The 25688-nt window shown below is 41.9% G+C and overlaps 1 protein-coding gene across 5 annotated transcripts in view; it reads left to right on the top strand.

Moving 5' to 3' along the window:
* The window catches only part of LDB2 (LIM domain binding 2), a 318333-nt gene that overhangs the window by 264601 nt on the left and 28044 nt on the right, over positions 1-25688 (top strand). For all 5 annotated transcript variants that reach the window (XM_075858397.1, XM_075858403.1, XM_075858390.1 and 2 more), the window contains exon 5: positions 5422-5505. In XM_075858397.1, coding sequence (XP_075714512.1) covers positions 5422-5505 — 84 coding nt within the window. The remainder of the gene's footprint in view (positions 1-5421; positions 5506-25688) is intronic.

Raw genomic sequence — 25688 nt, 5'->3', positions numbered from 1 at the left:
CAGGCTGATCGCCTCCATGCCACGCCGCATTGATAACACCTCAGCAGTGCCACAGGCTGATCGTCTCCATGCCACGCCACATTGATAACACTTCAGCAGTGCCAGAGGCTGATCGCCTACATGCCACGCCACATTGATAACACCTCAGCAGTGCCACTGGCTGATCGCCTCCATGCCACGCCACATTGATAACACCTCAGCAGTGCCACAGGCTGATCGCCTCCATGCCACGCCGCATTGATAACACCTCAGCAGTGCCACAGGCTGATCGTCGCCATGCCACATTGATAACACCTCAGCAGTGCCACAGGCTGATCGCCTCCATGCCACGTCGCATTGATGCAGTAATTGATGCAAAAGGAGCCCCGACGAAGTATTGAGGGCATATACTGGACATACTTTTCAGTAGGCCAACATTTCTGTATTAAAAATCATTTTTGAAATTGGGCTTATTTAATATTCTAATTTTCTGAGACACTAAATTTGGGGTTTTGATTAACTGTTACCATAATCATCAACAATAAGAGGAAAAAATGCTGGAAATAGATCACTCTGTGTGTAATGAAGCTATATAATATGAGTTTCACTTTTTGAATTGAATTACTGAAATAAATTAACTTTTTGATAATATTCTAATTCATTGGGAAAGACTATACTGACATGTACAAAATACACAATTTGGGAAGCAAAGTTCCTTTAAGGGTAGAGAATTATCCACCTCAACCTTAGAGTGTTACAGTAATCTCTTTACTAATAGTACATTACAAGAGTGTGTCTTAGGTCTCCTCCTTTTCTCCATCAACACCTACGCAAAACTCATTTGTCATACAATATAATCTTTACACTAATAACAACCAAATTTACCTATCACCTCCCAATCTTGACACTTCGTGTTGCCTCATACTTAACGTGGATAATACAGAACTCGACGTCACACTCCACTAATCCCACCTTTTCTAACGTGCGCATTAGGAATACACTCACTAATACATCTCTCTCATTTAAACCTCTCACCCACACACTTGCCATAGCCTGACAAATGAAATATCTAAAATACTAGTCAATGCACTTAAATTATGTCTGGACTACAGCAATACCCTTTTCTATGGTGGCACCTCTACAATCTAGATGGACGAATTATTCACCTCTTCTTGTCCACCTCAAATGCAAAACCTCTGTGCAAAAGTCCAACCACGGGCTGCCAATTATACAAAAAATACAATTCAAAATCCTTCCCGAGGCTCTGTCCAATACTGCTCCTCTTAACATTTCTTCACTAATCTCCAGGAATAATATGTATTCACCTTTAATCAATCCTTTACTACCACGGATGCAATATATTAACCCATAATCCATGCTAAACCACCAGGAATATTACAATTAAAGGGGTTATGCGGGAACCAAACATTATTAGCAGTGTACTCAATGCAGTATGTGAGTACACTAACATATACATTCCAGTTTTTCCGTCGAGCTGATTCCGAGATTTTCATAGATTTTTATAGCGCTACCAGAGGGACTAGAAATCTAGTTGCACAGCCTTCTTTGATGACGATACGACTCTTTGTCATGTGACCGACCCCGCTGTACTCCATGTACTCACTGTACTACTGCTCCTGCTTGTACATAGAGAGGGGTCGGTCATATAATCAAGAGTCGTATCGTCATCAAAAAAGGCCGTGCAACAAGAACTTCCAGTCCCCCGGCATTGATATAAAAATCGATGAAAATCTCAGAATCAGCGCCACGGAGTACTGGAATGTATATTAGCGAGTGTGCTCACATACTGCAGTGAATACACTGATAAGAATTTGTAGTCTCCGCATAACCCCTTTAACACAAGAACTACCCTTGATCACTAGGGATTATATGTATTGAAGCCTAGACCAATGTGAATATTATAATTATCATTAATCCCAACCATCCTACACCACCAAGAACATCATTAACCTCTTAGGCTGGGTTCACACGACCATGTTACGTCCGTAATGTACGGAACGTATTTCGGCCGCAAGTACCGGACCGAACACAATGCAGGGAGCCGGGCTCCTAGCATCATAGTTATATACTATGCTAGGAGTCCCTGCCTCTCTGCAGGACAACTGTCCCGTACTGTAATCATGTTTTCAGTACGGGACAGTAGTTCCACGGAGAGGCAGGGACTCCTAGCACCGTACATAACTATGATCCTAGGAGCCCGGCTCCCTGCAGTGTGTTCGGTCCACTACTTGCGGCCGAAATACGTCCGTCAATTACGGACGTAATTAGTGTGTGTGCACATACCCTAAACCATCCTATACAGAAATATGTGATGTAGTACAGGTAGAAAATTGTTAAATATTCACAGAACAAAAGCTGTTTCACTGCCATAATATAGCCTCTCTATCTTCAATGTTTAAAGGCCATGGAAACCATTAAAAGGCATTTTTTTTTTTTATAATAAAAAGGTCAATCAATGTGTTTGGTGCAACTTTAAGTAGTGTTTATTAAAAAATTCTTTACTTTGTGAGATAGAGCTGCTCTGTATTCTCTATACAGAACAGCTGTATCGTTCGCTAAGACCTGAATCCATCAGTCCCGCGAACCTGATGGGTTCAGTGTCAGCGGGTCGGATCCACCTGTAATCTATAAGGCGGGATTCACACGACCGGGTTTCCCGGCCGGGTGCCGGCTGTTCATAAATCGGCCGGCACCCGGCTGCATTAGGAATAATAGACCCCTAATGGGGCTATTCACACGACCGATTTTTTGACGGCCGGGAAAACCGGCCGTAAAAAATTAGGACATGCCCGGCCGCCCGGCTCCCATAGAAGTCTATGGGGCCGGGTAATACACGGCCATCACCGGAATGTGTCCCGAGTGATGGCCGGGTCTACCGTCGCTCGCGCACTCTCTCTCCTCCTCCTCACAGTGCAGAGTGCATGTCAGGAGGAGGAGGAGGGCCTTTTATTGCTCGCTGTAGGAGTCGGAATCCCCAATCCCCGGCCGGGGATTGGGGATTCCGCTACAGGAGAAGTGCGTGACTACACTGTCCATATATGGACACAGCGAAGTCACGCACTTCTGCAGCGGAATCCCCGACTCTATGGCCGGGGATGCCGCTACAGGAAAAGTGCGTGACTACACTGTCCATATATGGACACAGCGAAGTCACGCACTTCTGCAGCGGAATCCCCGACTCTATGGCCGGGGATGCCGCTACAGGAGAAGTGCATGACTACACTGTCCATATATGGACACAGCGAAGTCACGCACTTCTGCAGCGGAATCCCCGACTCTATGGCCGGGGATGCCGCTACAGGAAAAGTGCATGATTACACTGTCCATATATGGACACAGCGAAGTCACGCACTTCTGCAGCGGAATCCCCGACTCTATGGCCGGGGATGCCGCTACAGGAGAAGTGAGTGACTACACTGTCCATATATGGACACAGCGAAGTCACGCACTTCTGCAGCGGAATCCCCGACTCTATGGCCGGGGATTCCGCTACAGGAGAAGTGAGTGACTACACTGTCCATATATGGACACAGTGACGTCACTCACTTCTGAAGCGGAATTCCCGACCTGTGGCAGGGAATTCCTCTTCAGGAGAAGTCAGTGACTACACTGTCCATATATGGACATTGAAGTCAGTGACTTCTCCTGGAAGGGGGGGGGGGATGGGTGCAACCTACAGGGGGCTGTGTGGGATCACCTACAGGGGACTTGGTGGCATCACCTACAGGGGGCTGGGTGGCATCACCTACAGGGGGCAGGGTGGAATCACCTACAGGGGGCAGGGTGGCATCACCTACAGGGGGCAGGGTGGGTGGCATCACCTACAGGGGGCTGGTGGGTGGCATCACCTACAGGGGGCAGGGTGGCATCACCTACAGGGGGCAGGGTGGCATCGCCTACAGGGGGCAGGGTGGCATCGCCTACAGGGGGCAGGGTGACATCGCTTGGTGGCATTACCTACAGGGGACTTGGTGGCATTACCTACAGGGGACTTGGTGGCATTACCTACAGGGGGCTGGGTGGCATTACCTACAGGGGGCTGGGTGGCATTACCTACAGGGGGCTGGGTGGCATTACCTACAGGGGGCTGGGTGGCATTACCTACAGGGAGCTGGGTGGCATTACCTACAGGGGACAGGGTGGTATTCCTACAGGGGGCTGGGTGGCATCGCCTACAGGGGGCAGGGTGGCATCACCTACAGGGGGCATGGTGGCATCACCAACAGGGGGCTGTGTGTCATCACCTACAGGGGGCTGGGTGGCATTACCTACAGGGGGCTGGGTGGCATTACCTACAGGGGGCTGGGTGGCATTACCTACAGGGGGCTGGGTGGCATTACCTACAGGGAGCTGGGTGGCATTACCTACAGGGGACAGGGTGGTATTCCTACAGGGGGCTGGGTGGCATCGCCTACAGGGGGCAGGGTGGCATCACCTACAGGGGGCATGGTGGCATCACCAACAGGGGGCTGTGTGTCATCACCTACAGGGGGCTGGGTGGCATTACCTACAGGGGGCTGGGTGGCATTACCTACAGGGGGCTGGGTGGCATTACCTACAGGGGGCTGGGTGGCATTACCTACAGGGGGCTGGGTGGCATTACCTACAGGGAGCTGGGTGGCATTACCTACAGGGGACAGGGTGGTATTCCTACAGGGAGCTGGGTGGCATCGCCTACAGGGGGCAGGGTGGCATCACCAACAGGGGGCTGTGTGGCATCACCTACAGGGGGCTGGGTGGCATTACCTGCAGGGGGCTGGGTGGCATTACCTACAGGGGGCTGGGTGGCATTACCTACCAGGGGGGCTGTGGCATTATCTACAAAGGGCTGTGTGTGGCAACAAATTTAAATGAAATTCATCCGATTTTAAAACGGACAGGGAAAAAAACGGATGCAAATCGGATGCAAACCAGCCGGGAAAATCGGCCAAAAACGGCCGATTTTCCCGGCCGACACTCGGACCCTGTCGTGTGAACAGATGTGATAGATTGCAGGTGACCCGCTTTCACCGAACCCGTCAGTCCAGCAGACCTGACAGGAAAAGGATTTAGCGCTAGATATAGCTACTCTCTATACGGGATACACAGCAGCTGTATCCCAAAAAGTAAATAGCATTTTTAATAAAAACTAATTATAAAGTTGACCAATCACACTGATTGAACTTCTAATTAAAAAAATGCCTTTAATTGGATTTACATTACCTTTAATGTACAATAACTGTTGCATTTTCAATGATCTGAAATTAATTTGAATTCCTTATTAGTATCTATAATTAGTCATTTCAATGTTTGTATTGTATGTAAATGTTGAATATATATTCTTTTACTTCTATTTAGTTAAGTAATGTGATAAAGTATTTGATTGTATACGGTTTAATTGGTTACTGTATTAATATTGTAATTTACGTCTTATGTATACAGGCACCAGACCCCCAGGTGCTAGAGCAGCTCTCCAAAAATATAACTAGGATGGGTCTAACCAACTTCACCCTCAACTACCTCAGGGTAAGTAACAAGAGATTGTTATTGTGAAAATTGTATCTGGACAGAAAATGATGTTCTATGGACAGTTTATTTATGGCCTATTCCATTCCTTATATAACACCAACATATCCTGTCAATACTGATTATAATGACGCACATCAGTCGCTGACTCCTCTGGGGTTACAATCTAATTTCAGAATAGTCTGCATAGCCTCTAGAACTAATGTGCCTAAGATTGACAGCCTTTTACATACACCTCACCCCAACTTCTTATTCGCTCCCGAGCCTTGGATACATGGAAGAAGATTAAAGGGGTTGTCCGAGATTTAATGACTTTGTGTTAATGCATGTAATTTATAAATGTAAATACATTTGTATTATACTTACATTTTCCAAAGTGGCCCTGTTTCCAGATTCTGCCGTCGGGAACTTGGCGGATGACGTCACCCTCTGCACTGGCTCTGGCCGCTTTGTTGATCTTGAATTCTTTTCCGGGTACACGACACGTCACTTGTGACGTGGTGTATATCGGCTTGTGTTGTAACGCACATGCGCGGCCCCTGCTGTTATCTCGAGAACAGCAGGGACCGCGAGAACAGCAGTGACAGCGCATGCGCGTTACGGGCTGTGAAGCAGAACAAGCCGATATACACCACGTGACAAGTGACGTGTCGTATACCCGGCAAAGAATTCAAGATCAACAAAGCGGCCAGAGCCAGGGCAGAGAGTCACCAGTCAAGTACCCCACGGCAGGATCTGGAAACGGGGCACTTTGGAAATTGTAAGTATATTACAAATGTATTTACATTTATAAATTACAAGCATTAACACAAAGTCTTTAAATCTCGGACAACCACTTTAAGGTGAACCTCCTTGACAGTGATCATTTAATAACAAGCTGGCCTTGGGGGGGTTGGGGGCACATGTCACTTTGTCATACACTTGCGAGACACTTTATGAGTTGAGGATTTCTCTACACATAAGTTTCATTCTGGCAGCTGAGAACATTATCTCTATCTACCTTGTATGTGGAAGACTCAATTCATTTTGGTAATTCGATCATTGTACTGCCATTTGCTTCATACTGTGTTCAGATTGATTTGCTCATCGACGTTTCACCTCGGCATGTCAGCTGGATGTCTTAATTAATAAATATGATTAATTTAGTGCAACTGCTGTAGTTCCTCTGACTACAGTAAGAAACAATTACCTAAACCTATAACTTTAACTTGTCTATGCAAAAATCATCACTGTTCCCTATCAGACAAACATTGCATCACGGTTGGCCTTAGTGGTGTGCACATTGGTCATCCCTGCTGAAGGGGGCGCCTCAGGGGCATTTGTGACCACCAGTAATCACATTATTAATTGTATAGCAGCGGAGGTGTTATATGGTGACTGTATGTTGGTATTATTTGAGCGGTTATTTCTTATTTACTTTACATTGTTTGGCACTGCTACTTAGGAACTGTACGGTATATTATTTTGCACTGTATGTCGGTGGTGACTGCATTGTATAGAATTATTAAAGGGGTTATGCGTGGACCAAAAATTATTAGATGCCGTATGTGAGTACACTTGCTAATATACATTCCGGTCCCCCGTCGCACTGATTCTGAGATTTTTATAGCGCTGACGGGGGACCGAAAGTCTAGTTGCAAAGCCTCCTTTGATGACGACACGACTTTTCATCATGTGACCGACCCTGCTGTACTCTATGTACAAGCAGGTGTACAGCGATTACATAGAGTACAGCAGGGCCGGTCACATGACGTAGAGTCTTATCGTCATCAAGGAAGACTGTGCAACTAGACTTCCGGTCCCCTGGCAGCGCTATAAAAATCCTTGAAAATCTCATAATCAGCGTAATGAGGGACCGGACTATGTATTAGTGAGTGTACTCGCATACTGCAGTGAGTGCACTGCTAATCATTTTTGGTACCCGCATAACCCCTTTAACTGTAAGGAGGCGTTATTTGGTCAACATATTACACCAGGGGCGTAGCTAAAGGCTCATGGGCCCGGGTGCAAGAATTCAGCTTGGGCCCCCCTACCCCTCCCCAGCACCACCATCATCATCAGACCCCTGCGCGCTCCTATGCCCAGACGCCTTGCCCAACAGCCCCCATAGTATAATGCCCCCACACAGTTAATGCTCCCATAGCTGCCCCCACACAGTTAATGCTCCCATAGCTACCCCCAATATCAGCCCCCCCCATACAGTATAATGCCCCCATATGTGCATAATTACTTACCTATCCCCGTTCCCACGTCGAGTGGAGGATCCTTCGCCTCCTCCGGTGTGTACTATGAGTGACTCAGCGCAGGAAGGCGCGATGATGTCGCTACATCCCGCCTGCCTGCGTCGAGCCGCTCACGGCACAGGGAATGCTGGATCAAGGAGATGTCAGCTCCTTGCTCCAGCATTGATTGGAACCGGGACCTCGGTGAGTGACTCACGAACCCCCAGGGGGACGCGACCCACAGTGTAGGGATGTCACGATACCAAAATTTGGACTTCGATACCGATACTTCGTTTACTTTGCCAACAGTAATAAAAATTAAAAAAAAGTTCTTCCATTTTCTGATGTGAGGCACGAGGTGTGATGATGAATTTAACCTCCATGTGCCTCACATTAATAGTAATTAACCTCATCATGTTTCTCAGTCATAATGGGTTAATGTGTAAGGTACATGATGGGGTTAATTACTATTAATGTGAGGCACATGGAGGTTAAATTCATCATCGCACCTTGTGCCTCACAATTAGGCCCCATGCACACGACCGTAAATAACCTCCATTCACTTTCATTGTGCGCGGACACATTTCCGTAGCGCTACGGATGGGTGTCCGTGCCGTAGAAATGTTCAGAAAATTATGGAACATGTCCGTCCTTTTGCATTTTGCGGGCCGTTCTCCCATACTTTGTATGGGAGCACGGCCCGAAAATGCGGGTGGCAGTCAGCGGCCGGCCGTGCCCGCAATCGCGGGCCCTGATTGCGGGCACGGTCGTGTGAATGGGGCCTAAGTGATAGAAAGCAATTTTTATTTTATTTTTTTACAGAGTACACATCATAAATTATGCAAAAAAATTGTTGTGCAGGCTATTACGGGCGCGCCTATACCGATTATGTGTATGTTTTATGTATTGAGACTTATTTTAATGTTTATTATAAAAAAAGTGTATGTGTATTTTTTTAATTTAACATTACTTTGTTTTTATTTTATTTTTAAACTTCAATGTACTGGCCTATATCTATATGCCAGTACATTAGCATGTGTACGGATAGTACACAGGCAGTTGTTAGGACATACCTCAGTATGCCCTAACAACAGGAAATATGGTAGGACAGCCCTGGGGTCCTTCAACAGACCCTGGGCTGTCTGCCCATATATGGTATGTCCCCTAATCGCATCACAGGAATTCCCTGTGACGCGATCCAGGGGCATCCCCCCTTCTCATTTTCCCCTGAATGCTGCAGTCAGCTTTGATCGCAGCATTCAGGAGAATAGCGGCGGAGATGAGAGGTTTCTCTGATCTCCGCCGTTATAGAGCGGGGCTGCAGCTGTGTAATACAGCCATTGCCCCGCTCCTGATATAAGTGCGCGCGCGGTCAGCATGTGGAGATGCGGCCGGCGCTGCACTAATGAGCGGCGGTTCAGGCATTGAGGACAGAACATAGGGGTGTTTTGTAGCGCGCCCACCATGTTCTGTCTTCAGTGCCGACGCTCATTAGTGCAGCGCCGGCCGCATCACATCATCCTGACGGCGCGCACACGTCAGGACTCAGGAGCGGGGCAGTGACTGTATTACACAGCCGCAGCCCCGCTCTCATACACTCATGTGTACTATACTGTATTGTGCAGTTTGCGGTGGAGGAGGGGGGGGGGCTGTGATTTAACGCTCCCCCCCTCTCCACCGCATACAACACAATACATTACAAGGCATCACATACATTACATTACAATACATAATGTTACAACACAATACATTACACTGCAGCTTACCTGGAGTCCTCCGCACCGACTCTTCTGCTCTGTCTGGAAGCCGTGTCACGTGACAACACGGTCACATGGTACACTAAGTGTACCATGTGACCGTAACCCGGAAGTGCCGGCTTCACGGCACAGAAGATTTAGTTAGAAAAAGTGCTGTATGGCAACGGGGGCCCGTGGGCCCCCCAGGCTTAGGGGCCCGGTCGCAACTGCGACCGCTGCGACCCCTATAGCTACGCCACTGTATTACACTGTATGAAACTTATAATTAGGCACGGTCTGGTATAGTTATTTGTATGATAGTGCACCATAAGGGGGTGCCAACAGAAGGTAGTGCACAGGGCAACATCTAACATAAGACGGGCCCAGCATTGTTTTAATATCAAGTTATTCTCATTTATTGTATCCACTTGTGGCTCATGGGCATCTGTCATGCAACACCTGACTACTCATCCCTATCCCAAACAAGTATGAAGAATGTAGTGGGACAGTTTACCATCCCAGAACATAACACATTTGTGATCCTTGCTGCCCGACTTCTCTTTAGTGCTGATGTTTGACTGGAGAAAATGGCACAGGTAGATATGGGTACATTCATGTTTTGTTAGTGGAATGGAGAACACCGCAGAGATAAATATGTTCTGTTATAGTGGCACTATAAATGGCGCACGGGGTGGACATATAGCCGGGGCACAAAGGAGGAAGAGCGTCCATTCTAGCTACAGAAAGTTTGAAAACAAGTATCCTGTATACAAGTATACTCTCTATGGGTCTCTTATAGATTACACAGACAATGCTTGATCCCAGTTAGCCAATCAAAGAGACTGCCTGATTTCTGAGCAGCCGTCTAATTGGCTGATTATTGATGAGCAGCAGGAAAGGGTCCTGCAGTCTTCAGTATAGGTAGTGATCCCCTTCACAGGGAGTTATAGGGGTATTCCGGGGAGATTAAAAAAAAAGTCTGGCAATTAGTCTAACCATAAAATTGTAATCTTTGCCTAATATACACGTTTTTAATAAGATTGCAAAGTACTAACCATCTCATCTCTGCAGCTTCCTCAGGGGACGCTACATCACAGACTATAATTTCTTAGGGGGATTGGCTTAATTCCTGTTTAGATTCCTGTGTCATGGTTTTGGGCCTATCAAAAATAACGTTTTATTATGTGGGTTGGAACTTACAAATTAGTAAAACCGACAACTAATAAAGTTATTTTCTGTGTAGTAGTGACATACAGACTGTGGGTGGGATGAAGAGAAACAGCGTACTGATGCGGCAGAGGGCAGAGAAGAAAAAGGAGGGAGGGAAAAATAACTAGTGGGAGGATCATGGGGAAACAGAGGATGCTGGGATCAGTAGTAAAAAAAGGCGCGTGCTGAGCTTCATGAGCCCTTCGGGAATGTAGCGGGGAATGAGAGTGGGGGAGAGAGCTGCATGAACATACATTATGATGAAAAAGGACCCGGAAACGTGATGTGGAGAGCTAAGATATCTAACTATAGTATATGCAGGTACCTTTTTTTTTTTAAGATGGTTGGACAGCCACTCTAGCTTATTTACTGCACTAGACCAACCAAGATGTAATTACAGACCCCTTCACTGCCCTAGACCACCAGGGATGTTACCAATAACCCCTTCACTACCCTAGACATCCAGCAATGCAACGATAATCCCCTTCACTGATTGAATTGACAATGGATGTTACCATTAACCCCTTAAGGACGCAGCCACTTTTGGACCAAATGACACAGCCTCATTTTTTAATTCTGACATGTGTCACTTTATGTGGTAATAACTCTGGAATGCTTTTAACTATCCAAGCTATTCTGAGATTGTTTTCTCGTGACATGTTGTACTTTATGTTAGTGAAACAATTTGGTCGATAAGTTCAATATTTTTTCTGAAAAACACCAAAATTTAGAGAAAATTAGCAAAATTAAGCATTTTTCTAAATTCAAATGTATCTGCTTGTAAGACAGATAGTAATACCACACAAAATAGTGACTAGTTAACATTTCCTATATGTCTACTTTATGTTTGAATCATTTTTTGAACATCTTTTTATTTTTCTAGGACGTTACAAGGCTTATAAATTTAGCAGCAATTTCTCCCATTTTCAAGAAAATTTCAAAAGGCTATTTTTTTAGGGAACAGTTCAGATCTGAAGTGGCTTTGAGGGCCTTATATATTAGGAACCTCCACAAATCACCCCATTTTAAAAACTGCACCCCTTAAAGTATTCAAAACAGCATTTAGAAAGTTTCTTAACCCTTTATGCGTTTCACAGGAATTAAAGCAAAGTGGAAGGGAAATTTGCAAATTTCATTTTTTTTGCAGAGATTCCATTTTAATCAATTTTTCCTGTAATACTGAAGGTTTTTACCAGAGAAACACAACTGAATATTTATTTCCCTCATTCTGCAGTTTTTAGAAATATCCCACATGTGGCCCTAGTGTGCTACAGGCCTGAAACAAAGGCCCCAGAAGCAAAGGAGCACCTAGAGGATTTTTCGGCCTTCCTTCTCTTAAATTATATTCCAGGCACCATGTCAGGTTAGAAGAGGTCTTGTGGTGGAAAAACAAAGGTAACCCCCCAAAATTGACTCCATTTGGGAAACTACACCCCTAGAGGAATTCATTGCGGGGGGAACCGGTGGGTGCAGAGGGAGCGCCCTCCCTCTGTCAACCACTTCAATGCGGCGGACGCCATTGACAGCCGCATTGAAGGGGTTAAATGGCTGCGATCGGCAGTAACTGCCATTGCAGCCATTGCAGCGGGATGTCAGCTGTGTATGACAGCTGACAGCCGCTGAAGATAAAGCGCGCACAGCTCCTGTGCTCGCTTTATCTACAGGGCGTGACTGTACACCCGTGTGAGGGAGAGCACTTTGAATTTGGACGTACAGTCACGCCCAAAAGCGGGAAGGGGTTAACCACTTCACTACTCTAGACTAGCAGGGATGTAACCCATCGCTGCAGAGGAAAGGAAAACTATACAACCATTTTTCAGAGAAATATCAGAAAACAATGAGAAGCTATAAGTTGCCGGTATGCTGTCAATATGGGACTCGCAAGCTGTTTTTGCACAGTGGACCTCCGTTATCTGTGTGCGCCCCTGGCTGGTACATTTGCATGCACACCACCCTTACTTGTCAAGCAAATGACTTTATTTAAATATTGCTATGTATGTTATTTGAAAGAAAGTGTACTTACTGGAATGGCTTCCCACATGAAGAAAATAGTAATATTATTTGTTATTACTTGTAGAAACTCATTTCAATGGTCCCATTCATTGTCGGATCCTAGTAGTTTATTATAAATTTACATTGGTTTCTTTCTACTATCCCTGTATCAGAGCCACTAACAATAACACAGATTAAAAAAAATCTGAAAAAAAGCAATGTCCATGTTGACTTGAGTTGGAATTGAGGCCAGTACCCCAATAATGCATGGCCACAATGCTGATTCCATGCTATTCGCCCGTAGTAAACTTGTGTTAATCCACGTACTATTTCAATCTACTTCCAATACCCCCTAATTACAATCCAGTTTTTATTGATATTTACACAGTTTAATGTCTCAAATGTACTTTGAAATGAAAGAATAGAAGAAATAAATAAGTTAAGATGAATAAAAATAATGGATAAACTTTACTTCAACAACTTAAATCTAGATTTTTGACTCTTCAAAGTCGCCACCTCTCGCTGATAACAGCTTTACACAATCGAGGCATTCTTTCTACAATTGCATTCAGATATTGTTCAGAAATTTCTTCCCAACATTGTTGCAGAAGTTCCCACAAATGTGCTGCCCTTGTAGCAGATAGAAGTCTTCTCTTCACAGTTGAAATGCAAACTTGTTTTATTTTATTTTTTTGCTGCATTAAGCTGGGCTTAAAGATTTTGAAGATACTTGTTATCTGATTTTGTAGTGGCCTTTGGTCTGCCAGACCTCTTCCTGTCAGAATTTCCACCAGTTTCCGGGTGGCTTTTGATGGTATAGGATACGGTCACCTGTACTATACTGGCTGCCACCTTGGCTTTCTTGGCAATTTCTCTGTAGGACAGTTCTACACTTCTAAGGGTTATAATTGTCTGTCTTCTTTTGTTAATTGCCTTTATCTTGCCATTATGATATCAATGTGCTTTGTCCTGAAGAGCAAAACTGTCCAAATCCTGCCCTACAGGGTGTTGTAATGCAGTCTGTTCCAACAGTTGTTATATAGAATCCGAGGGTTTGATAGTAAGTTTCCAAAAGTTGGGACACCTGTAGGAATAGTTTGCATCCAATTTCAAACCATAATTTGCTTTCTGTGCTGCAGAGCAACTGTCCTTGATGTGTTCCCTGAAAAAAGCCCTTTGGTTAAAATAAAGATTTTTAAGACTATTGTTGCGTTTGAGTTTAAAAATTCATATTATTTTTATGTTTTTAACTTACCTTTGAACCATTTCACGTTATTTGCTGTACTAGAACTGTTAAAATAAAAGATAACTCGAAAAATGTAAGTGTTATAAAACCGGTAGTATATATATATTACAGGACAAAAATAATTTTCTTATGATTTACAGACAGACCGATTTATAGATAGATAGATAGATAGATAGATAGATAGATAGATAGATAGATAGATAGATAGATAGATAGATAGATAGATAGATAGATAGATAGATAGATAGATAGATAGATAGATAGATAGATAGATAGATATGAGATAGATAGATATGAGATAGATAGATATGAGATAGATAGATAGATAGATAGATAGATAGATAGATAGATAGATAGATAGATAGATAGATAGATAGATAGATAGATAGATAGATAGATAGATAGATAGATAGATAGATAGATAGATATGAGATAGATAGATATGAGATAGATAGATATGAGATAGATAGATATGAGATAGATAGATATGAGATAGATAGATAGATAGATAGATAGATAGATAGATAGATAGATAGATAGATAGATAGATAGATAGATAGATAGATAGATAGATAGATAGATAGATAGATAGATGTGAGATAGATAGATATGAGATAGATAGATGTGAGATAGATAGATATGAGATAGATAGATATGAGATAGATAGATATGAGATAGATAGATATGAGATAGATATGAGATAGATAGATATGAGATAGATAGATATGAGATAGATAGATATGAGATAGATAGATATGAGATAGATAGATAGATAGATATGAGATAGATAGATAGATAGATATGAGATAGATAGATAGATATGAGATAGATAGATAGATATGAGATAGATAGATATGAGATAGATAGATATGAGATAGATAGATAGATAGATAGATAGATAGATAGATAGATAGATAGATAGATAGATAGATAGATAGATAGATAGATAGATAGATAGATAGATAGATATTAGATAGATAGATAGATATGAGATAGATAGATATGAGATAGATAGATATGAGATAGATAGACAGACAGACAGACAGACAGATAGATAGATAGATAGATAGATAGATAGATAGATAGATAGATAGATAGATAGATATGAGATTTATAAATAGATAGATAGATAGATAGATAGATAGATAGATAGATAGATAGATAGATAGATAGATAGATAGATAGATAGATAGATAGATAGATAGATAGATAGATAGATATGAGATAGATAGATAGATAGATAGATAGATAGATAGATAGATAGATAGATAGATAGATAGATAGATAGATAGATAGATAGATAGATAGATAGATAGATAGATAGATATGAGATAGATAGATATGAGATAGATAGATATGAGATAGATAGATATGAGATAGATAGATAGAAAGATAGATAGATAGATAGATAGATAGATAGATAGATAGATAGATAGATAGATAGATAGATAGATAGATAGATAGATAGATAGATAGATAGATAGATAGATAGATAGATAGATAGATAGATAGATAGATAGATATGAGATAGATAGATAGATAGATATGAGATAGATAGACAGACAGATAGATAGATAGATAGATAGATAGATAGATAGATAGATAGATAGATAGATAGATAGATAGATAGATAGATAGATAGATAGATAGATAGATAGATAGATATGAGATTTATAGATAGATAGATAGATAGATATGAGATAGATAGATAGATAGATAGATAGATAGATAGATAGATAGATAGATAGATAGATAGATAGATAGATAGATAGATATGAGATAGATAGATAGATATGAGATAGATAGATAGATATGAGATAGATAGATATGAGATAGATAGATATGAGATAGATAGATAGATAGATAGATAGATAGATAGATAGATAGATAGATAGATAGATAGATAGATAGATAGATAGATAGATAGATAGATAGATAGATAGATAGATAGATAGATAGATAGATAGATAGATAGATAGATTTTAGATAACAGTTAGGTAAAAAGTACACAGTATATTGGCTGCGGTATATGGCCCACGCAAGGTAGTTCATTAAATAATAATAACTTAATTGTAGCAGAGTCTATAAAGTGGAGATGATTCATTCCATTAAGATCTATTATGCTGATAAGTCATATAGACCTGACTAGCTATAACATCTTTCATAATGCATTGCTAATGTTATAGCTACTTGTCCGTCATTATAAAATATTAATAACTTTCCATATTAACAGCAAATGCAAAATATTCTGATTATGCCATTCACACAGGTAAGGACTAGAGTAAGTAATGGAGGTTAATAGGGAACCAGATAGCTAGATGGTAACTATTATGGTACATTCTGTTTGACTAGAAGCCATTTATGTTTTTTGTCAGAAGTTATCGCTGAACATGTAAATCTAGAGCACTGAGGAGTAAGAGAAGAGGGAACCATGACCTAGAGGGGTAGGTGATATCAATAAGTTATTGATAACTTATAAGCTACTTAAAAACCCAAGAAATAGATTTATGTGCTAAAGTCAGCTCCAAATAGGATTGTCTTCTGCTGGCACTTTGGGTCCCATTATTGTCTCGCAGTCTCTGCCCACCAGAGGATTCGCTGGTACTCTAGTGCGCCAAGTCGACCATGAAACAAACCCTCATTACACATTTTTTATATTAGTAGAATATTACATTATTAAGAAAAAGATAACTTATGTACATTAGCATTCTGTAATTCAGAACTTGATATCTTCCAAATCCTGCCATCGATAGAAATCATATAAAACAGTCCTTGTTGGATTGGCATCCCATAGTCCAGAAAACGTGGTTTAGCGAGTGATCCACAATAGAATCTAGAAGCGTCTGAATGATTGTTCAGAGATGAAGGTTCGTGGCTTGAGAACTATTCAGCACCATCTCAGACCTGTGGGCGTTTCAACTAGATACTGATATCAAATAATCACTACAATAGAGTCTTCGCCATCTATAAGAATTCACTGAATTATATAATGAGTAAAATTTTAATTTTTATTGAAAAACTCTCTAAAAACAGAGGTACAATCACCACTGTGAGAAAAAAGCCCCAACCGTGCTTGTTTAAAAACGTATTAAAGAGGCTCTGTCACCAGATTTTGCAACCCCTATCTGCTATTGCAGCAGATCGGCGCTGCAATGTAGATTACAGTAACGTTTTTATTTTTAAAAAACGAGCATTTTTGGCCAAGTTATGACCATTTTCGTATTTATGCAAATGAGGCTTGCAAAAGTACAACTGGGCGTGTTGAAAAGTAAAAGTCCAACTGGGCGTGTATTATGTGCGTACATCGGGGCGTGTTTACTACTTTTACTAGCTGGGCGTTCTGATGAGAAGTATCATCCACTTCTCTTCAGAACGCCCAGCTTCTGGCAGTGCAGATCTGTGACATCACTCACAGGTCCTGCATCGTGTCGGCACCAGAGGCTACAGATGATTCTGCAGCAGCATCGGCGTTTGCAGGTAAGTCGATGTAGCTACTTACCTGCAAACGCTGATGCTGCTGCAGAATCAACTGTAGCCTCTGGTGCCGACACGATGCAGGACCTGTGAGTGATGTCACAGATCTGCACTGCCAGAAGCTGGGCGTTCTGAAGAGAAGTGGATGACACTTCTATACACAACGCCCAGCTAGTAATAGTAGTAAAAACGCCCCGATGTACGCACATAATACACGCCCAGTTGGACTTTTACTTTTCAACACGCCCAGTTGTACTTTTGCAAGCCTCATTTGCATAAATACGAAAATGGTCATAACTTGGCAAAAAATGCTCGTCTTTTAAAAATAAAAACGTTACTGTAATCTACATTGCAGCGCCGATCTGCTGCAATAGCAGATAGGGGTTGCAAAATCTGGTGACAGAGCCTCTTTAAATATATATTGCAATCACTGATTCATTTGCGAACTTCCCTAGATTGCATTAGAAAGATGTATAGTGGATCAGCGTTAAACATTGGTGCGTCAGTAGATGGGAACCTCTGAAAGTACACTGGAGCCAGCCGTTCCCGTACCTAGTAACCCCAGTGCTGAGGTTACCCCACGATACTCCTGACACCTACGCTATAATCCCTTCTCCTTAGACCCTACGCGTGGACGCTGGTGATTGGTCGTATACGAGGCTCTGCCTCAGCCCAGGGGGAGGAGCATAATTTATATAAACTCTGAGTCCTTAGAGAAGCGTGCCGCTGACATCCATGCGAGCACGCTTCCGTGTGTGTAGCAGAATATCTGTTACAATCATCTATCACTGGCACTTTAGCTAGATTATGATAATATATTGACCCCTGATGAATTGATACATAGAAACGCGTAGGGTCTAAGGAGGAGGGATTATAGCGTAGGTGTCAGGAGTATCGTGGGGTAACCTCAGCACTGGGGTTACTAGGTACGGGAACGGCTGGCTCCAGTGTACTTTCAGAGGTTCCCATCTACTGACGCACCAATGTTTAACGCTGATCCACTATACATCTTTCTAATGCAATCTAGGGAGGTTCGCAAATGAATCAGTGATTGCAGTATTTATTTAATACGTTTTTAAACAAGCACGGTTGGGGCTTTTTTCTCACAGTGGTGATTGTACCTCTGTTTTTAGGGAGTTTTTCAATAAAAATTACAAATTTTACTCATTATATAATTCAGTGAATTCTAATCTTCAATAATTTTGTGGGAGCACAAAAATTTGACATCATAGGAAACAATGAATACTTCGCCATCGTTAACCACCATCATTATCATCTTCAGTATCCCATGTGCCATTTATCCAACCTATCATATGGCCAAACGGGAGCATTTAGTGTTTTTTTGCCTATGTAATAGCACAGGGTCACCGATCGTGGATATTAAAGTGTAGCTAAATGTTTGACAAACTTCTGGCATGTCATAGTGACTTGTCAGAAGTTTGGATTGGTGGGGGTCCGAGCACTGAGACCCCCGCCAATCGCCAGAACTAAGCAGCTGAAGCACTCGTGTGAGCGCTCAGCTGCTTCGTGTCTGTTCGGCTTTCTCCGGAAAGCCGATGTATCGGAGTACGGTCTCTTAGACTTTCTACTGAGTCCGTACTCTGATACATTTATTTCCAGAAAAAGCCAAACAGACACAAAGCGGCTGAGCGCTTCAGCTGCTTAGTTCTGGCGATTGGTGGGGGTCTCAGTGCTCGGACCCCCACCAATCCAAACTTCTGACATGACACTATGACATGTCAGAAGTTTGTCAAACGTTTAGCTACACTTTAAATTTGACCCCCTAAGTGAGGTGGTCAAGTGATGACAATTTCTGAATTGCTCGGGTTGTTGCAGATAATCAAAATCTAAACAACATAAAAATATCAGAGTTTTTTACCTTATTACACTGCAGAGTCACGCTATTGTACATGTAATAATCAAGTGAACTTCTAATAAAGTGACAACCCCCTTCCCCATTGGTACATAATACAGTCAAGTCCCAGATAGTGATTTCCGTTCCTTTGTGGTAAATAAAGCAACTCTTACCATCTTTTTATGTTAGGGGCTTTGTTTTTGGATTCGAATATGGTAACTTGTAAGGATAAGACTTCTTGTATTTGACTTTATTACATCTCTGTACAAGGTATAATACAGCGGTAATGTTATTCTATTGAGGTTTCCGTACCACTGTGTGCCACTGTATGGTGTGCCACCATATAAGAAATATCGTACCATGGTCCATAAAATTATTCCCATAAAAGTCAATGGAAACAGAAATTGGTATCCGTGTATATGGAGACTTGTAAAAAGAAAACTCAAAACACATGCCAATTTTCTTCCCTATACTGCTGACAAAAAGGACTAATTTTAAAGCAAAAGCATAAAATATATAACAACTTATATGTTAGCCATAGGGAACACCATATGGAAACCATACAAAACTTCATGGAACTCATAAGGAAGTACATGGAGCTGATATGATACCTACACGGAACACCATATGGAACCCATACATAAATACATAGAGCTCATACATAAATACATAGAAGTTATATGGTATCTGTACGGAACACCATATGGAAAGATACGGTCATAAATTACATTATCATATGGAACCTCACATGTACAGTTTGTAATGAGTTGCGATATTTCATGCAATCGGGTGTATGGGGCCTAGCACTTCACATGCCCTAGGAGACTATATTGAAATGTTTAAGAACGATTTTTAATATAATCTCAAAAGTAATAGGGCGGTGCCATTAATAACATTGGCTGCTATTATAATGTTTGCAATTAAGTTGTAGCCAACACTAAAATCCCCCAATAAATGAAATGATCCCCAACCCTCATGTTTGTGGATGATGAGAAACACTTCTGTTTAATGAGGCAAAACTCCCACCTGTAATGTATTTAATTAGAGATATTTCTAACGGTGGAATCTGATTTTCATCAGAACTAGAAAACACATGAAGAGGAAAATAAAACTATATACCAGGAAATAGATTTTATTCCCTGGAGATACATTTTCTGCCTTTCTGAATGGCCCAGGAACGCGGAGATCCCTATGTGGATTGCAGCCTACACGGTGGATACCTACAACCCATCATTTTCAAAACTGCAGGAATCTAACATTTTGCTCATAAACGTGTCATTTTCACAGGAGGTCTTCATAAGACCCAACATTTCCTATTTTAGCCGGGATAAAATATATCGCTCCTGTACCGCCCGCCTCTATACTTTCCAAAGAATTTAACATGGGTCAAAATAAAAAGAATAATAAAAAAAAAAAAATACTTGGAATGTGAAATATTTTATTTATTCTTTGGTATATAATTCATAAAATGAGTTTGAAATAAATGTACAGAATAGTATGTTAGGACTAAATAGGTCTTGTCTTGTATATTCAGTACGCTGTATAAATGAGTACACCCCCTGTGATCATAGAGCGTATGTTCACACAGGGCATATACGCTGCCTAAAAGTATGCATTATATCCAGCCTAAAACCCGCAGGGAATTCTGGTCGGAAAACCGCACCAAATTGTGATGCAGATTTTCAGGCGGAAATAGTGCTGGTAAAAAAAAAAAAGTCAATGCTTACCCCCTGGATGCTGTCATAGCGACGCGTTCCTCAGATCTCCGTGCAGTTCTGCCTCTTGTGATGACACTGCAGCAGTCAAACGCAAAGTTTTGGCTTTTTTTTTTATTTTAAACAAAAAAAGGGTGGTTTTTTTTCAGATTTGCGTTTTTTGCAAATTGTTGCGGGTTGGAAAATCGGCAGATAATCCGCCAATTGTGAACATTCCCAGAGAAATATTTATATTTATACATAATCACCGGTACAATTCATGGAAGGATGACAAAAAAATATTAATTTATTAACCCCTTAGTGACCAGCCTATTTTAGGCCTTAATTACCAAGCTATTTTTTACGTTTTTCCATCGTGTCATTCAAAGAGCTATAACTTTTTTTTATTTTTGCGTCGACATAGCTGTATAATGTCTTGTTTTTTGCGGGACACGTTGTAAGTTTTAATAGCACCATTTTGGGGTACATCGAATTTATTGATTAACTTTTATTAACTTTTTTTGGGGGGGAATAGAAAAAAAACAGCAATTTCGCCACAATTTTTTTGCGTCCTAAATTTACACCGTTAACATGTGGTATAAATAACACAATAACTTTATTCAGCAGGTTGTTACGATTGCAACAATACCAAATTAATTTTACTACTTTTTTTCAAAATTATTTGTTTTTGTGTCTCCATATTTTAAGAGCCCTAACTTTTTTTATTTTTCCACCGATGCAGTTGTATAAGGGCTTTTTTTTGCGGGACAGCTCGTAGTTTTTATTTGTACCATTTTGCAGTAGATGCGACTTTTTTATCACTTTTTATCACATTTTTTTTAATAGGCAGGATTCACAGAAAACAGCAATTTTTGCATTGTTTTTTAGCTTATTTTTTACGGCGTTCACTGTGCGGGTTAAATAATGTAATAACTTTATAGTTGGGGTCGTTACGTTTGCGGCGTTACCAAATATGTGTAACTTTTTTTTGTTTGTTTTTTTAATAATAAGGCACTTTGTAAGGGGAAAATGTGGGGTTTTCATCTTTTTTTTCAGTTATTTTTTTTAATTAACTTTAATAAACTTTTTTTTTCAACTTTTTTAATAGTCCCACCAGGGGACTTCACTTAGCGATCATCCGATCGCTTTTATAATACACTGCAATACTTTTGTATTGCAGTGTATTAGTGCCTGTCCGTGTAAAACGGACAGGCATCTGCTAGGCCATGCCTCTGGCATGGCCTAGCAGGCATAACTTGTGGCAGACCTGGGGGGCATTTATTAGGCCCCCGGCTGCCACAGAAGATACAGACACCCTGCAATCTGACTCAGGGTGCCGGTGCGATGAGAGAGGGAGCTCCCTCCCTCTCTCCAAAACCACTCAGATGTGGCGCTCGCTATTGAGCGCCGCATCTGAAAGGATAAACTGGCGAGATCGATACGGATATCAATCTCGCCCGTTCGAGCAGGGATGCCCCCAGCCCTCAGCTACTGGATGTAGCTGAGAGCAGGGAGATTTAATGGCTCCCTGCTTTGTTTATTTATTCCGATGCAGCTCCATGAAAAGGCGTATGCATCGGAATAAAGCCCATTAGTGGCCGCCGTGAAAAGGCATATTGGTGGTCACTAACAGATTAAACCTATACTTAATAACAACATAGAAAAACATATCATTAATATCTGTAAAATAAAGAATTTAGGCAACTTTTCTTTAATCCAGGGTAGCAAAAATGAGTACATCCTTCATTAAATGCAACAAATAAGTAACATTCTAGTGCTTAGTATGTCCTCCGCTGCGTTATAGTTCTGCGCAAAACCCTTCTTGTCAGGGAGTGTACAAGTTTACAACATGTGGTCCGTCTATGAAGGTTGGCCTCCTTGAGTGATCTGATGGTTAATGCTGCTGAACATCTCTCTTCGAAATTCCAGACAGGTTCTCAAAAAGGTTGAGGTCGGATGTCACATTTGGCCACTGCAACACTTTCACTTTGCTCTTCCTTAAAGGGGTATTCCAGGGAAATAAAATTATTTGACATATGACGATGCACCCAGAGTTACATACCGTTATAATAGAACTCCGATTAGAATTCCACCCACTTCTGCCATTCTCACTCCGACACAGGCTCCAGCCCTACTCCATACTCCGGCCCCTGCTCTATGTCAATCCGTCACAGCTTGCGTCAGTGTAGTGGGCTTGGTTTTTATTCCTCCTGGTGATGGAAGCCCGCCCCCCTTCTGCATCCTCCCCCTGCCACTGCTACCCCCCCCCCACATTGCGTTGTCTGTGCCGAGACATCACATCACCACAGCTTGTTTCTCCCTGTCTAAGCTGTGCAAAGTAATCTTAGTGTAGGCCAAGCGCATGCGCCTGAAAAGCGGGCCAATGCAATAATTTATCTATTACACGTAGTACCAAGGGGCGGAGATATGGAGAGTCAGGTGGGAGTTAGTAAGGGTAGGAGGTTGTTAGACTTTGTTCATATTTGCGCCAAATTTTTCCGTTCTTCTACAGTGTTTTATTAAAGGTACAAAAGAATGAAAAAGCCTAAGTGACGGAGCCATTGCGTCACTATAATTACATTGTCATTGCATTGACTATTGGGTTCAATCAGGGTTCATAGTTTAATTGAAAGAAATAGTGCAGCATGTTGCACAAATTTCCTTCCAGCATTCTTTACCAAAACTGCGACGGAGCAGTGTTAAGAGTTAAGAGCAGATGTGGACAGAATCTTAGACAGAAGATATGCCGCTAAGTATCATTGGATTTGAAGTTTGGAGTGGCGCTCACTCTGTTCATTACCAACTCCAACATACCCGGGTAATAGAGACCGAGCTTACAAATTAATTTAAGGTAATTTTTATTTATTTTTTCTCTCTAATTTGCTCTTCTAATTGTGGCCATATAAGTACTGTATTCTCGCATGTCTATGAAACTGCTTAATGAACAATCTCCAGTGTTAGATTCTAGAGCCGCCATCAAACACCCTGTTAGGATCAACACACTACTGTTTACTTTATGAGTCATTTTTTTATACATAAAATAGTAAAAAGATATTTAAAATGAAACAGAAAAGGTCTCATCCACAGAACACGACTATTTCCAGTTTCCAAATGTCTGAGAATTGTTTAATCAGCGCACGTACCGTAAGTGGCGGCCTACTGCTTCACGCATTTATAAATATCTGCACTCCAGTTGGGAAAAGACTGGATTATGGTTGTTCATATTTATACGCTGTTCACATTATTAAACATGCATTTCACACATTGTCCAGCTGATTGTAATATCTCTACATTCATTGTCTCCTGTGTGATGGGTAACGCTTTACTCACGATTATTCTAATAGTTTTTGAAATGACGTGTTCTAAAGGGAAACTCCAGTGAAAAACAGAATTTTCCATCGTAGGTATACATTAGGGCAGTGCACTCTGACCTCTCCAGTTATTGGAAAGCTGCAACTCCAAGCATGCCATAAAACCCTGCTGTCGTCAGTGAATGATAGTTGTTGTAGTTTTCCAGCAGGTTGGAGATCATTGTATTTGGGAATTCTTCGGGCTTCCAAAGGAAAATGGTCTGTGAGTGCAAAGAAAAGATGGTGACCATGATGGATCTGCATGTGTTTGTGTAGATTAGATGTGGACACCTTCATGGACATTGGTGGAGAGCACAAGCTCCCCCACTACCGGCACTATCCAGAGATGCTGTCTTTCCCTATATATGGAGCTGGAAGTACGAGTTTTTTTTTTTTTGTGTGTGTGTGGGATTTGGAGATTTTTCTTGGGTGAACCATATAGCAAATTAAATGCCTGGCCAGACACAGCTTCCTTGGCAACAGTGGATCGTCAGGGGTTAGAGAAGACAGCAGATCAGTGGTGATCAGCCACAGACCGAGCACTGACCTGCTGACATAGGCCTGTCCCTTTAAGATGTACAGTAGGAGAGCTCGCGCACGCCACTATGGAGAGGCTGGCAGTTTAAAGACAAGGAGAGGGACATTGGCGCACAGGTGTGCAAAAAGTCTGGCATTCTGTTTAGTTATTTAATTTCATATATATATTTATATACATCCAATCCATATTGAAAATACTGTAGTTTAGTTATTTGTTACATGGAGGAATGTCAGGATGTTGTTTGTTGTCTGAAAATAATTTTCAAAGTTTTATAACTGGAAATGTTTGAATTTCTGTTTATAATTTAAAAAGTTTGTCAAACACTCAGTTTTTGTGCTGGTATTTGCCTTCTGTTGTAAGAATTGTCTAAAAGCATGGTCCCAATTAACGTAAAAAAGCAATAGAGAAAGGTGACAACCTTGTCTACAGCAGAGGTGTAAATTAAAGCTCCTGGGCCCCAATACAAAATGAGGGGGGGCCGTGCATCAGAGGATAATTAAATGAATGATTATCTATCCAGCTGTCATGCAGAACTTCAGGTGCTGAGGGTGGCGGGGCACATTCTGAAACCACCGCCTAATCACCTTCTAATCAGTGGGGGTATAAGGGCATGACCACACATGGCGGAATTCCTCCGCAACTGTCCGCATCAATCCCGCACAGAATCTGCGTTGCAGATTCTGCAGCGGATCTGCACAAAATGTGCAGAAAATTGATGCGGACTGGCCGCTGCGGACTGCAGGAAAAGTGCTTCCCTTCTCCCTATTCAGTGCAGGATAGAGAGAAGGGACAGCACTTTCCCTAGTGAAAGTCAAAGAAATTCATACTTACCGCCCGTTGTCTTGGTGACGCGTCCCTCTTTCGGCA

The sequence above is a fragment of the Rhinoderma darwinii genome, chromosome 1 (genome assembly GCF_050947455.1).
Source record: "Rhinoderma darwinii isolate aRhiDar2 chromosome 1, aRhiDar2.hap1, whole genome shotgun sequence".
Lineage (NCBI taxonomy): Eukaryota > Metazoa > Chordata > Amphibia > Anura > Rhinodermatidae > Rhinoderma > Rhinoderma darwinii.
This window is presented reverse-complemented; position numbering and strand designations above follow the sequence as displayed.